General features: G+C 40.2%; 1 protein-coding gene across 1 annotated transcript in view; it reads right to left on the reverse strand.

Annotated features, from left to right (window-relative positions):
• Nucleotides 1-15,714, reverse strand: part of LOC138299846 (broad substrate specificity ATP-binding cassette transporter ABCG2-like) — a 322,474-nt gene that overhangs the window by 238,119 nt on the left and 68,641 nt on the right. The window contains exon 3 of the mRNA XM_069238476.1: nt 2,992-3,051. Coding sequence (XP_069094577.1) covers nt 2,992-3,051 — 60 coding nt within the window. The remainder of the gene's footprint in view (nt 1-2,991; nt 3,052-15,714) is intronic.

Genomic DNA, 15,714 nt, shown 5'->3' on the forward strand with positions numbered 1-15,714 from the left:
CAGGTAGTGTGTGCTACAAAGAAACAACTATTGATTTCTAAGGATTGAGACTCTTTTAAACCTCTTAAAGGTATTATTTCAACTTGTGCTTTTTTAATTTTTGTCATTTTTATCTTATTTTATCCAGATAAATATTATCTATTTTTCTAAACCTGTGTGGTGTATTTTTGTGGTGTTTTTCACAGTGTTACTGTATGATTTATTGCATAAATACTTTACACAATGCCTTCTAAGTTAAGCCTGACTACTCAGTGCCAAGCTACCAGAGAGTAGGAACAGGATAATTTGGATTGTGTTGTGACTTACCCTGACTAGGATTGTAGTCCCTACTTGAATAGGGTGTATACCTCTGCCAACTAGAGACCCCATTTCTAATACCTAGCATACATTATAAATCGATCCTTATAGGCATCACTATAAAACATACTATGAAAGATCCAGCCATGCTGCCTTACTATGACCCTGGCATTTTTGATCCTCTCTGTGATGGAAGCATGAACACAGGTTGAGCTGTCTGGTGGCACACAGGTGTATATAGAGACATGAATTCTGTCCACACCAAGTACTTACACTGGTATATTTCAAACTGTAATCCTTTCACCCAATTTACTTCAATCTGATTAACTGACTGATCAACTAAATAAGTCATGCAGTTGGCAGGACTTCACATATTTATTTTCAGGGCTCAATGTGCTAGAGAAAATGACTTCTGAATTCTTAAAAGTCTGTTGAAATCAAAAAGATAGCTAAAGACTTAACACTGATCTTGTGACTACTATTTTAACTTTTCTCTGATTCCTATACAATATCTTGCCAACATTAGGATCTTCAAACTCCTATTACATGATCATTGTTGCTTACCAATAGGATTTTCCTAGCTTACAGGAAGGAATAAGTATGGTGCTTTTCCTATATCAGTTTCCTTTTCCTCAGCTTCAGACAGAGGTTTTACAAGCTAAAACTATAAGTACAGCTTTTCAATGTTGTAATAATGATGAGCAACATAGATCAAGGATAGCGGATCCATGCTAATGTTTCAGTGCTGAACTATGTAAATGATTTCCATTCACGTTTCTTATATATAAGTGTATCTATGTAGATAACTAGAAATCTGTATGGGTTCAGTGTTCAAAAATATCAGGCACCTCGACTGTAGATATTTAAACGTACAGTTTTGCAGCCTGGGAGATTCATGCGGTACAGGGGTGGAACAGGCAGAGGGAATCTTTGCTTAAGTTTGTCTGATATGGTCAAAGACAAGTAATTAACTGCATGTCATACATCTTATGAAGTTAGTTGACTTGTTAAGGGTTTCAGTAGTTCCAACCTCATATAAACTTCTTGGGTGTATGGTTTGTTATTGCATTTTTGAAAACTTTGCAGATATGGATTAATATAGAAAGGTTAATGAATAACACTTAAAACCTTATCACGATTTATCAAAATAGTGTTTATGTATGCAGTTATTCAATGCATCTTGCATAGTGAAGCATAATGGAAGCAGTAAGCTGTAGTATGTGATGTGAGAAGTATAATTGCTAGCTTATCAACAGGTTGAGCTGTAAACATCCTACTTCAGTGATGGAGTTTTGCATCTCCACCATATATGACCAAGAATGTGTACTGTTTTAATTGGTTTAGCATTGACAGAAAGCATGTTATAGTTTCATAGTAAACATTTGCTACCATCTGCCATCCATATGTATATCAATGCCCTTGTCTAACCAGGCTTATCTGACTGCACAGATCCGTGAAACCCACTGTTTTGCAAGATCCATGTAAAATTAACCAGGGTTAATTGGAAATTTTGGTAGTGCACGAAGATGAAAAACAGAAAAAGCAAGAGTATGTCCCTTTTTTATATATTACAATATTTTCCCAAATACATTTTTGCAAGATACAATTTACTGGCAAACAATCTATTTTGATTCTTTCAAAGTGTGAAAAAATGATCAACATATCAATATATGAAGACTGCATGCTTCTATACAGCTGTCCACATTTTGAATTTGCTAACTATATTGTATGAGTAGGCCACAGTAACAGGAAATACACATACAGTCTGTGATAACAGACTTTTATATTTCACCAATGTACCCATGGGCATATCTGCTTCTTTTTATTTGCGTGTGGGGCCTTCAGACACTTCTGGCTTTTCACCCAAGAGAGCTTTACATTCTATGCTTCTTTTCCGATTCTATGTATAGGCTTAAAACCAGCATGCAAACACTGTTGGTAAAAACCACAATTGGATGAATGAGTTACACATGGGGGGGACACTCTCTTTATGCACATCATTTGATGCTCACCTTATGCACAGCATGTAGTGCTTATTGTGGCACTGACTGCTTCCCAGAGGAACATCACCAAGTGCTCCACTAAGATGTACTAGTGCTACCTTGACGTACATCACTTTGTGCCCTCTGCTGTAAGTCATCCTCTGCTCCACTATGTGCTTCATTCTGTGCCACTGCTGCTATGGACTACGTTTACGGATATTCGGTGTACATGTATGCCTGTACATTTGTCTGCGTGTGGCTATGGCTACCTGTAGATATATAGCCCTGCCACGTTTTTCAAATCCATGTGTGATGTGCTACTCCAGACCAGATTTATTTTGTTTGAATTCTGAGACTTGTAGTCTTATTTATGTCTTTAGAAAACAGGACAGGACCCATATTTCAAAGGAAATGACCTACATCCTCCATGTGGGCCTGTATGTTGTGTGCCCACTGGGTGCATGCATTATACAACAGAAAAATGTACTGACATTGTCAGTTCTTGTTCTGTAGAACTGTTTAACCGTTCACTTTGGATCATTCATGAGGTAAAAAGATTGCACCTTTTATAGAGAGTTTGAAATATTTCAAACAAAAGATCCCCACACAACCTCATTCACACCTTCATCCTCACACTTTGAAGGAGTAGTCAAATTTTTATTTATCTTGACATTATTGTCCTTAGAAATCAAGAGCAAAACATGTTACTTACGAAGACTTTCCGCTGCCTGTTGGTCCCAGGATTGCATTGAGTCCAGGTTTCATAATCCCACTGCAAAACAAAACAATACCGCCCTTTAAAATATAAAAATGGTTTATCTTTAGAGAAGGGAGAGCATTGGTTGAAAGTGTGGAACAGGAGTAACTTGAGGCTTGCACGGGTTAAAAAAAAGTAATACAACCGTATTTAGGCCTACAATATTAAAAGAACACAAATTCACGCTTTCAGAATAATGATGAAATCATGGTCCTGTTCAAGATCCTGATTTTCACATATGCACTAATGTTTCAAAATAAGTGCAGGCTGTAAAGGCAAACCACAGGAGCCACCTTTAAGTGGAACATGCAGCCTTATCGAACCCCAATATGTTGTCCTTTAATTTATAAAGTATTTTTCTTTATGTCAAAAGATAGGGCCTTTTTCTATGAGCTGTGCAGACATGGTACACAATCGCAAAGGTAGAGCATATCCTGTCTTCTGTGTCATTAAGAACAATGCACTTGTAATGCAGAAGACAGGACTTCCACCAAACTGTAAATAAGGCTCATGGTTTCCGCTTCTTCTTTGAATGTTTGCTGTATGTATGCTTATTTTTAATTCTTGTTTTACTATTTTCCCTCTTCAACTCTTCCCTCTCCCTTACTGAACCCGGATTTCCTGATTTTAATCTGTCTGCATGTTGAGCCATCACTTCCATCCAGCAGACGCAGTCTACTACTTCCCCCAGGAAACTGTTGTTCTCAAGACCAGAGTAATTTGAATACTACTGAAAATAAATCAGAAATAAAACACTGCTAGAACAGAAGCAGGGACATCCAGAACGCAGCAGTTCTTACTATGTATTAGAGGCTGTGATTGCCATTATAATAATGCTATGTCAAAGCACATGACATACGTCATTATCAATGAGTATGACCCATATTCTGCCCCAGTTATTACATTTTCTGACCTTATAATATATTTAGGAGTGAGGAGCAAGAAACGGAGACAAGCGTTTCTGCCAGCACATATACCCCCAATATGATGGACTACAATACACGTAAATACAAAGATCAACTCTTTGGTTTTCAGGTATCATATTCAATACTTTACTCAGTAATGTTTCCACAATAAATTCAACCCATTTATTCTATTGATCAGTTCATTCATTCATAAACTGGTGTACTTGAAGCTTACAGACACGTGTTTCACACCTGGTGCTTAGGCTTTATCAAGGCAAAAACACTTTAAATTGATTGTGTTAAGTATGTGTAGAAATAGAAGGAGACTGTGTGACTCCTGGTACATTAGAGAGACAGGAGTTACACTGCAACTAAAGCAAGAACAAATGGTGCAAAATAAATCATAAAGGAGCACTATATAAAGACTGCCTTTTTGGGTACACTCAATGAGTATTTGTTGTAGTTTTAATTGCTACAGGCACTTGAAGTTATAACCATCTTTTCACTAATGTTTTACTATACAGTATCCGGGTCAAATAGTAAAATTAAACATGCAGCTAGTGTTTAACCTGTGTGTATTCAAATAGTTGTCAACATACTACCAATAATCCCTCTGTTGTAACACTGTCCAGTACTGGATTATAATTATAGAGCCACAGATCTAGAGGAGAGAATAAATATTTGATAATAGGCAGTTATATTGTAAAAAACTGTGGCACATCATTCGAGCAGGTGAAGCATGAAACATACTGCTCATGCTGTCTGTGAGGAGTAGTTTGGTGCACTTTGGTTGTCTTCTGTCTTGTCTTGCGTTCAGTGTTACAGAAGCTATATTTTAGTGTATTAGTTATGTCTTTGTTCACGTTTACATGCTAAGTCACAGAAGGGGCTGATGAAGTCCAGATTAAAGGATTCACTTAAAATAAATTACGCTGCAAAATCAACTGCTGTCAATTTCATTCCACAAAGCAATAACGGTCATCCACCACTTCATGAACGGATATTCTGCTGGCTCCCAGGGGGATCTCTAGGGTGTGCAAGTCAAAGGTAGGAGGGGAGGGCAAAGACATGAGAAGGTGGCGAAGGCCCACATCAATCACACGGGGAAGAGAAATATAGCAAACTGGAAATACACAGTCCCAGATTCATGAGGGGAGGCAAATATTTACAAAGAGAACCCTAATTTTAATAATAATATAGGCCGCAGGAAACTGGAAATACAGTATGATAAAAAAGAATATACAAAAACATATAAAATATTTTTTAAATATATTTGTAATAAATGAAATATAACAGAATGTATTAAGAGTTTATTTGCTAATTACGTCTTTGCCCCTGTTTTTAGATGGATAATTACATATACCTATTTAGGTACAAAGGAGCATGATTAAAGTAACTGAGGTCAGGAGCGTGTTATTTCCCAGGGTAAATACAAGGGCCTTTTTGAATCTTTCTCTTCACAAAGCACCTCGGAAACAGCTCTCCAGAAAAGCTTCTCCCGCTGACCAAACTACTGAGCTCACTTTTGGTCGCAAAACATGATGGACAAAGGAATTGGTCTTCCCTCTTGCCCAAGCACCAGCATAAAAAAAACACCTGCACATGGACAATCATGTATTTTCAACATTGCAAGTCCTGGAGCAGATGCACCAAGAACTACTAGACCTAATTCATGCTACGGATTTCCTTTTCCAAGATTCTCTGTCTTGTGTTTTAGGGAACACAACAGCCAGTCAGAAGTGAAGTTTTTCAAATTTAGTGAAGAGCGTGCTCTTTCCAATGCTCCTTAAGGTGTGGGGTGGATACAGCGCAGCCTGTCCTTTGGGTCCAAGGGGCCACTCTCCCTTGCCTTTTGCCCCTCAAGAAGAGTGACTGTCAGGCTGAGCAAAGGTCAGCCTGAAAGACACTCTTCGTTTTCAGGTCAGGCAGCCAGGAGCTAGACATGGATCATTTGCGCAGGCTACTGGCTGCCTGAGCTGAACTTTGCTGGGCTGAGGAGGCCACAGCTCCTGTGAGCCTGACCTCCTCAGGGTGCCCTCCCCCTCAGTGAGGAGGGGTAATGTCACTCATTGCCTTGAACCTGGGCAGTTCAGCTTTAAGCTCTGAAGCGCCCACAGCCGAGTGTCTATCAGTGACATATCGTCAGAGTGGGGTGGGGTCAGCGGTCTCACTGACCCCATCCCACTCTGTGATGAGGCTTGGGACTGCTCCCTCCACCCAATGGCTGATGTAAGGTCAGCCAGTGAATGAGGAGGGCACAGTCACAACCCTCCTAGGACTTCCGATGCTGAGCTGCAGGTAAGTGTTTTTTTTTTTTTAAAGATTGTTTGATGCGTGTGTGTATGTTTGAATACTTGTTAATGAGTGTTGTGAAGCAATGTGTGTGCACATGTGTGTGTGAATGAATAAGTGTAAGTGAGTATGCGTGCGTGTGTGTCCCATCCACCTCCCTCCCTCCTAAAATTACCGTCCGCTACTGGGTAGATATACTGCTTGTAAGAGAGACTAAGAGTGTCCCATTCGTTTATCACATCCCCTTCTGCTGCGAGTGTGTACTGAGCCCCACCTCAGTAAACAGTGGATCTTTTCTTGTCATAGCAATGGGATGGTGCTCCTATCCATGGGCGAAGACTGCGTAGCTGTAACCAAGTCCACATCTTGAGCTCTCTAGAAAATGAGACTTTGAACAAGTTCCCTCCATAAAATTTGAGAGCCCATTTGTATGAAGCCTTAGTTTTGTGGCTCCTCTTTTAATACATTAATTTCAATGTAATTAATTCTGAGAACTGAACGTTTGTTGTACATCATTTTAGATGTGGTTGTAATACCTATGCGAAATAACCAAAAAAAGCAATAGTGGATTGTTTATTTACAATGTAGTACTAAAGTCCACACCAGGCCTGCACATGGGAGTGATAAACAGAAAAAAGGCAATTACAGATTATGATAATGGACTTAAAACAGAAAGGAAGAACAATAACAAAAACACTGACCAATCAAAAAAGCAACTTGTAACCAAAAGGTACACTATATATACACGTGTGAACAAGGAATTTTTTTTTTCAACCAATTTCGTTACAACATCTCATAAGCAAGTTGCAAGCATACTGATCTGTGTTACATGTCCATGTTTGGTAATCCCACCAAGGTGGTCATGCATGACAATATAACTAGTCCAACAGAAGTAATTGGTCTGAAATATGAACAAGTAAACAAAAGTAACTTCAGCTCATAAAGGTTGCATTTTCAGGCATAGATGTCTAAGAGCAATACATATGTCTTAACCTTCAAGTGATCCTCCCACATGTATTCACATTTCTTAACATAAGGATAGTACTTTGTGCATGCCTGATGACCTCACCCCACACTGCTTTACCATCAATTGTTTAGGGTACTGATTTGGGAGAATGGTTCTAGGGAAATCTCCAGGCCTCTAGAACGAAGTATTAACCTTTAACCAGGCTCTGTTTAATCTTATTCCAGTAGATCTTCCGTAAACTCTTGCAACTCACGGAGCAGAGTGTCCAAGTCTGCAGCTATGAGGACCCTAAACAGCCCCGGAGTCTCCTCCTGCCGAAGCGCCGCAGATTCAGCTTTACCCCACTTAATTGTTGCAGCATACTAGTGCTTTAACACCAGTAACATGTTGGCCTTCCAGTGCATCGCAATGGACTTGCAGACTATGAGCAACAACAGGTCTGTGAAATGGTTTACAGAGCTCCCTGCTTTCTTAGGCTTGAACAGGCCCAGGACTGCACTCTCCATGGTGCATAGATCTTCTCACCCTCTGATGTCAATCAGTGCGCTGTGAGCTCTCTCCATAAAGTCGCTGTCACTGGGCATTCCCAGAACATATGAGCCATGCTGACCTCTGGTGCCTGACACCAATGGCAATTCGAGTCAAACTCAAATACTCATCCCAGCAAGACTGCATAGAGCTAAGCCCTATGTAAAATGTTATGTTGAATGTAATGAAACTTGGCATTATGAGAAAGTTTATGCGGATATACCAATATCCTATCCCATTTTTGTTGTGTCAGTTTTCAGCCTATGTGACATTCCTAGCTCCTCCTGGTCAGTAGCAAGGGTTCCTGTGTTGTATATGCCAGTGCTCACATAAGCCAGATAATCAGCCGGCAGCCTCTGCATACAGTGTGAAGTGCATGAACCAGTGGGTGCTGCTCTGGCTCCGTGTCAACAATCTGCCAGTGCTGGTTCTTTTCAGCGAACAGTCGCCCATGAGTAAAGAAATGGCCTGCTTTCAATTCACAATCAGCCTGTAATTGCTTGAATGGCACAAGTACACCATTATGGAACAGGGTGCCTAGGGTACCTACGCCTGCAACCTCCCATGCTGTCAGTCCGAGATGTCTGCTGGCTTAGTGAAGAAATAGCTGGGCCTATTTACCATGACCTTCAAATTTGCTGGGAATACTAACCAGTAGGTCAGGCCTGCTTATTTCGAGCATTTCTGCACACCCAGGAAGGAGGCTCTGCGGCGTTGCACAGCCAGAGCGTAATCTGGGAACAGGAATACATATGCGTAGTCATACAGTATTGGCTCTGCAGCTCACACCGCACATGCTATGGTCTCCTTATCTCTGGTGGCCACCACCAGCCTGGAATGTGCTCCTCGTGGTGGCCGTCGCACCAGCAAATGGTGGGCAAGTTCCACCGATAATGCACTAATAGTTTCATAGATGCCACTGCTTATGCCAACCATGACTCAAAGAATAGCACCAGGTCCGAGCCTTCTGCCCCTTGGGGTATGAACAAGGAATGTGCCTGGTAAAACAGGGAATTTATAATAAAGGTCTTTCAAAGAAAGGAAGTGCAAAAGGAAGCGTATATAGAAGAATAACTGAAACAAGACTCAGTAATTCTAATTGCAAAAGCAGAAATACTTCCTGCAGATAGGTTTGGAAAAAAAACAAATCTAGTCAAGGTGGAACGCAAAGGCTAAACACTCCAATGAACAGGTAGGCCAGGCCAGTATGTGAGGAAATCATTGGGTATTCAAAATATTAGCAGGGACATTTTTTCTGAATAGAGATACCTCATTGCAAGAAAATGTTTGACCTCATATGTGAAAATGGTGATAGGGGGTGCTATCCAAAGAGAGAGCGGTAAGGAGTGGCATAATTTCAGAGCCACAATTATGCATCTTAACTCTACATAACAAGATTCTCGTTAAAATGTATCACAGGTGAGCACAGTTGAGAAGTAGGTATATATATATATATAATGTATGGATAACTTTACAAAGGTATTTGTGACGAATATCATCACATACAGCCAAGATGCCTCTACTAAACATCCAAATTGTAGCGTGGTCCTTTTTGCATTGATATCTTCCAGTTATTTTCCTCAGACGAGCTCAGTGCTCCTCCTAAAATGGATGAACACAGCACTCTCCTTGTCTGGGAGACCTTTGTACCTCAAGACGAAACTGCTACCGTGACCCCTGATTCAAGCTTTTCCATATGCGGCCCGAAGAATGTTAAAACAAGTCTAATAAACAGTCAAACTTTGATGGTCCCTTATAAGCATATTAGCTAGTCTACGACAGAAAGGCGGGACTTGATATAGATAATATTTTCAAAACAGACAAGTGGATCATACACACTTTATTTGCTAGCAGAACTAGGGTCCCTGCCACCATCTACCACTTAGAATGTTCATTTCTATCCCAAACTGTACTCAAGGTAGAACAAGGATAGGCTGCAGGCGTGTTCATGAAGAGTAATGGAAAATGATTTTATGTAACAATATGCAGTCAGATCTTTCCAACTCAGGTTTTGAGCTCTTCATGAGAAGAGAAAGGAAGGGAAAACTAGAGGTTGCACTACACTGGAGGTGTCCATCCGAGCTGCCATATATTGTTAAGGTCTGATAACTGCTATTTTGTCACAACTATAGGGACCTGGAAAAAAAACAGAATGGCCAGGCACGAAAGAGTTGGAAATGGTCAATGAAAACACAATGTTTAATAAGGTCTTTAAAACAATAACACAACAATCATTCATAAAAACACAAATTTTCCCCACCGAAAAAACAAAACAAAACACAATAATATAATAAACACCTTCATAAAAAAATCTAAAACATCAACTCCCAAATTATGCCATTGCATAAGTCTATAAAATATTAATTTTAACATCTTTCTGTTTAAAAGTTTCCTGGGAACAATTAAACACTTTCCGAATACAACAAGTCACATCTAAATATTTAATTTCTGTCACAAACTCAACTGCTTGTTTGTGCTTAGGAATCCCTTGTTTAAGAAAGATTGACTTCGGAATTTCTTACGTGCACCTAGGACCCTAAGCAATCTAATAATACATGTAAACAGTCACATTTTATATTTAGACCACAAGTACATTTTCCTTTATCACCTAGGGCTGTGGTCCTCACTGCCCAATTTCTAAAACATGGGTTTAAGTCAGACCTAAACTTCAGTACAACAGGTCTTAATGAAGGGTTTACCAATTTATCGAAATATGCAAACCCATCATCAGCCTTATGAACTGTACTGAAATCTTGTCATTGAGGTACTACATGTAATCTTCACTAACACACCTTTTGACAAAGTATATAGCTCAACTTTAGAGATCATAATTTGAAGAGTACCAACCTCTAGGTTTATGGTTAATTTCACCCAATCATTTTCTAGCCTCTTTTGCCCAACTCAATTCGCTGTGTCAGATTTCATTTAGAAAACGGTAGATATTTTAAATTCTACCTTCCTGACCAAAATCTTACCACCCAGCATATTCTAAATAGCTTCAGCCTGGAAGAAGGGTTTCCACTCTTACACCATATACCATTATTGGTGGGGGCATGATAACAGTCTCTTTATAAAATGTCCTTCCTCAGTATTACAGTCTAATGTTGGAGATGATGGCAGATCTTAGCAATGTAGGCTCAAAGAATGGGGCGTAGACAGGGACATCCATTGTCTATATTAAACTTTTGTAATCCACAAACAGAGGACATTGCTGTTGCTGCTAGGGATTCTATATGATCCTTTCAATTCCAGTTCTCATTAAACCACATCCCTAAATATTTATACTTTAACTATTTCTAATGTATTTCCTCCAAGGGTCCATTTATGATTTATGTTTGTTTTCCCAAACACCAGTACTTTGGTTTTAACCATTTTGACTAGAAACTTCTTCTGTGTGCATTAATCATAAAATACATTCAATTTCATTGTAGATCTACCTCTGTCATGTCCATTATTACCAAGTCATTAACATATAAGAGGCATAGGACATGGAACCCACTCATCTTTGGTCATAAATCCTTGGCACATTTTAGAACAGTCGGTAAGTCTGATAGAAACATAGAGTTAGCAATTGAGCCAATATGCAACCTTGCTGGAAGCCATTTTTTATATTTATCTTTCACATTAGGGCTGCTTTCGAATCCACTATCACCTGTGCCCAGTTCCGGCTATGTAACTCTTGAAGAATTAATAAAAGATTTCTCGGGATTCCTAAATGAGAGATTCCCACTATATCAAACAAGCACCGTAAGGAAATCTATGAAGCAACAAATTAATTTCCCCCTTTGGCCTATGGACTTCCTTACCAGCGCCCACTAACTAAAATATTAGTCTAGGGTTGAATTGTCCTCCTTCAAACCTCCTTGCTCTTGAGGGATTATATTGCTGGAGTTGGAAATGGGCTTGGACAATAAAATAGTCACATGAAATAAATATTTGGGGAAGGGCTGTTGAGATATGGTTCTATGAACCAGAGAAGCCGTGACACGTTGGTGGTGATGCACCAGTGTTATTCATTACATAAATGTAGGAATTCTAATGCATGCTAATATAAAAGTACTGCAATGTTAGGGCCTCTTTTTACTTAAAGTTCTTTTTCTGGTACTAATGCTCAATAAAAACAATATCATACAAAAGACGTACAAGTAATGGAGTTGCGCACAAGGCTTAGATATGTCTTGGCGTGTCATTAGGTTCTGAAATGGGCCTGTGCTGCTGCCTGGTTTTATCCCTCAATATGTTCCTGCGTTGCTCCTCCGGCAAATACTTTGTGTTCACTGCCGTAGGACAAAACCGAACATGAAGCACACCATCATGTCCCCTCTTGGTCAAATTTACATTTTAAAAGCCATAGTTCTCATTTTTTAAGTGTCTATTTTTTCGCAGGGCACAGTGGAAAAATTAACAAGCAGAGATGCCACAGAGCACGGATAGTGCACCGTAATGAGTCTGAATACAGCCTGAAGGCAGAAGATCACAAAAAATCCTGGACTAGGGCCAAAACTATAGGAAGAACTCCAAGAAACTGTTACTTCTGTCAACTGATGGATGACATGATGACAGCTCGTAAACTTTCTTGCAGGTAATTAGGTCTACAGCGGGTGTGATGAAAGCACTTGAGAGAGCATAACTTGTTTATGCCTTTATGTGTTCCAGAAAGTGAAATAAAATGCACCCAACAACATATATACTGTGTGTTTAAATATACTCGCGTAAATGAAGAGGACTGAAAGCTATAAACTGAAATGCATATGGAAGCCTTAGTTCTCAGAATCAACCATTCTAAAACTTTCTCGATGACATGTGGTAGAAATTCCATTAAGAAACCACAGATTATGCTAAAAGGTACGAAACTAGACGTTACAGGAACTTTTTTATATTTAGGCATCACGTTCGATAATGAAGGGACATGGTCACAAGCCATAAAATCAAGGAAGCTGTCACTCACTAAAACTATCTTGGCTGTAAAAAACTTTTCGAAAAAGGTTGGTAGAGCGACTCCTAAGGATATGATGACATTGTACAATGCAAGATGTGTTTCTCTTGCATTGTACGGGGCAGGACTCTGGGGATACAGGAACTGCAACAACCTACAGCTAGTTGAAAACGATTTTTTAAAGTTTATTTTAAGCGCTCCAAAATCTACCCCTACACTGCCATGCCATATGGAATTGGGGGTATCATACCTTATAGATTTAATTCGTATCCAACCAATCCTATTATGGCATAAAGTATGGACTTCTGATTCCGCTAGGCTGAATAGGTCCATCATAGAAGATGCATTGGCATTATCTTACCTGCTGAAAATTCCATGGTTAAATTATATAAAGATTTTTTTTACAGAGCTGGGCTATCCTGAGTTATATTCGACTCCGGTAAAACTGGAAACAATTTCCAGGAAAGAACTGAAAAATATTTGTCTTACTCACCTGGCCGACTTAAGATGGGCCTCTGAGGCAAAGAAATCCAGCGTAATGAGGAATTTCATGTTGCAAGAAACAGATGGCATGGAACCATATTTGAGTAATGTACTGAATCCAAGGCATCGGTTTGTCCTTACGCGCCTAAGATTAGAGATTTTCCATCGTCTTGTTAGCTTCCAGTGTATTAATGATTGGACCCCTGTCTTGGTAAAATGCCCCTGTGACTTAGTGTCTGAGCAAAGTACAATACACATTCTCTTTTTTTGGTAAATTCTATGCAGACCTAAGGAAAGCGTTTGTGATTCAATTTTTTAAATCAATCCATTTTAAACAATGTCACCCTGCCTTTAATTACCTTCTGTCCTTACCCTCAATTGTGATTTGTAATGGAATAGCTTTATTTTTATGTGCAGTGATGAAGGCCAGAACATATTATCATATTACCTAGATAGGGTTTTCATATTTGTATAAATTTTAAATGTATTTTATTAATGACAATAGTCTTTGCTTTTAAAAAACACTTTTATACTGATTTTTTCTGTCATGTTTTCGAACTGTGGCTTTTATGTGAATTTATTTAATTCCTTGTAACGTAATCTCGCTATACGGTCCTTTTAGATACGGTTTGACTTACTGTTTTCACACTATTTTAAATATTGAGTGATGTTTTTAATATGAATTATCTGCTTTTATGATTGTTTTATTCAATTGAATAAAGTATTTTTTGATGACTTGCACTAGAATTACTGCTCGCAAAAGAAAGTGGAGTCTGCCGGATGCTGAAAGTTCAGCAATGTTGTACTTACATTGCAGATAAGAGTAAAGTTTTGCAGAAGTATATCGGGAACATGTAAGGGTTGATGAAAGATTTGAAGGAGCTGCAAGTAACAGGTGCATGGGAAGTGATTGGAGATGGATTTTCTGCGAACGGGAGGTAGTTTGGGAACCTGGGAAGTGCAATTGTAGGTTTTGTCCTGAAGCCATTGTTGGTTATTGTAATAACTGCAATAGTTCTGGTGGTAGGATATAAGGTTTTCCAGAGAGTGAAGATTCAGAAGGGAAGAAAGAGGAAGAGAGCAGATCTTGAAATGGGAGATAGGCAGTGTAAATACTATAATGATATGAAAGGTCTGGAGGAGTCTAGATGAAAGTGGATTGTAGGAAGAAGGCCTGGTGTGTGGTGAATCCCTATGGTATTATCACCTTACACCAGGTCCAGGTATCCCCTTATTAGTGAAATGTAGGAATGTCTAGAAGCCAGGCTCTCTAGAGATAGCTGTGGATGAGCAGCCAAGACTTATCTAGGAGACATGCTGAGCTCATGCAATACCACTTGTAGTCACACAGCACTTACACACATGAAAGAACCACACAGATGTTACAAAACTAAAAGGTACTTTATTTTAGTAACACAAATACTAAATTACTAGATAGGCTATTCTCCAATAGGATGTACTTAAACACACTATTGCATGTACAGTAGCAATCAGAAACAGGCGTAGAAAGCAATAGAAAAGAGTGGAAATCAGTAGGCAATCCTGAAGGCTTAGGGGGAGACCAAACCATATACTAAGAAAGTGGAATGCGAAGGTCGGGCCGCATCAAATGGAGTGGAATCAGTAGAGGGAAGCTTGAGGTACTAGGAAACCTACTACAGTGCCCCCCAGCCACTAGGATGAAAAGCGGTAAGTTTCTGGTTTTCCACAAACCACAAAGAACTTCAGAGAAGGATATTGCAAGACCCAGACAAAACTGCACAAAACCAAAGGTGGATCCTGGAAGAGGAAGACCTGGAAGAGAGGAGGACCAAGTCCAGTTCCAGTTGGACTGTCCGGTGGTGGCAGGAGCCACTACCCACCCATCTGTGGATGCAAATGTTGGTTGACAGGGAGACGAAGATGGTCAGCAATGCAACACTGGAGCAGATGAAGAGTTCCTGGGTGATGCAGTCGACGTCCCATGCTGGATGAAGGATTGCAGTCAGTCTGTGGTGGGGAAAAATCATCATCGAGCTTTGGCAAAGGCAAACGTTGCTGTTGGAGGAAAGGTGGAGCTGCGGGGGGCCAGCAAGGTCCAAGAGGGACTCAGCCCACAGGGGGAGTCCCAGGGGACCCTCAGCAGTGCAGAGTGCAAAGAAGATGAGGCAGCCCCCACAGAAGACCACAAGCAAGGAGCCCAGGAGTCGCAGAGAGGCGAAGGCAGCACACCTGAGGAGAGGTCCCACGTCGCAGGAGAAGCATGCAGAGGGCTGTGCGTTGCAGGGAAGAGTGCTGGGGGCTGGGGCTACATAGAGCCTGAAGATCTCTTGGAGATGCCAACAAGCCTTGGTAGCTGCAAGAGACGTGATGCATGGGGGTATTGTCCAACATGGGAAGGCAAGAGCCCACCTCTACCAAAGCTGGAAAGCTGGCAGAGAGGACCAATGGGGCCACTCTAGATCACCATCTGTGATGCAGGATCCACGCAGCTCAGGATGAGAGGAGATCCACGCAGCTGGTCGTCATTGCAGTTGGTGCCTGCGGATACAGGGAAGTGAATCCTTGCTCTTGCTTCTTGTGCAGAC

Source organism: Pleurodeles waltl, chromosome 1_2 (assembly GCF_031143425.1).
Source record: "Pleurodeles waltl isolate 20211129_DDA chromosome 1_2, aPleWal1.hap1.20221129, whole genome shotgun sequence".
Classification (NCBI taxonomy): domain Eukaryota; kingdom Metazoa; phylum Chordata; class Amphibia; order Caudata; family Salamandridae; genus Pleurodeles; species Pleurodeles waltl.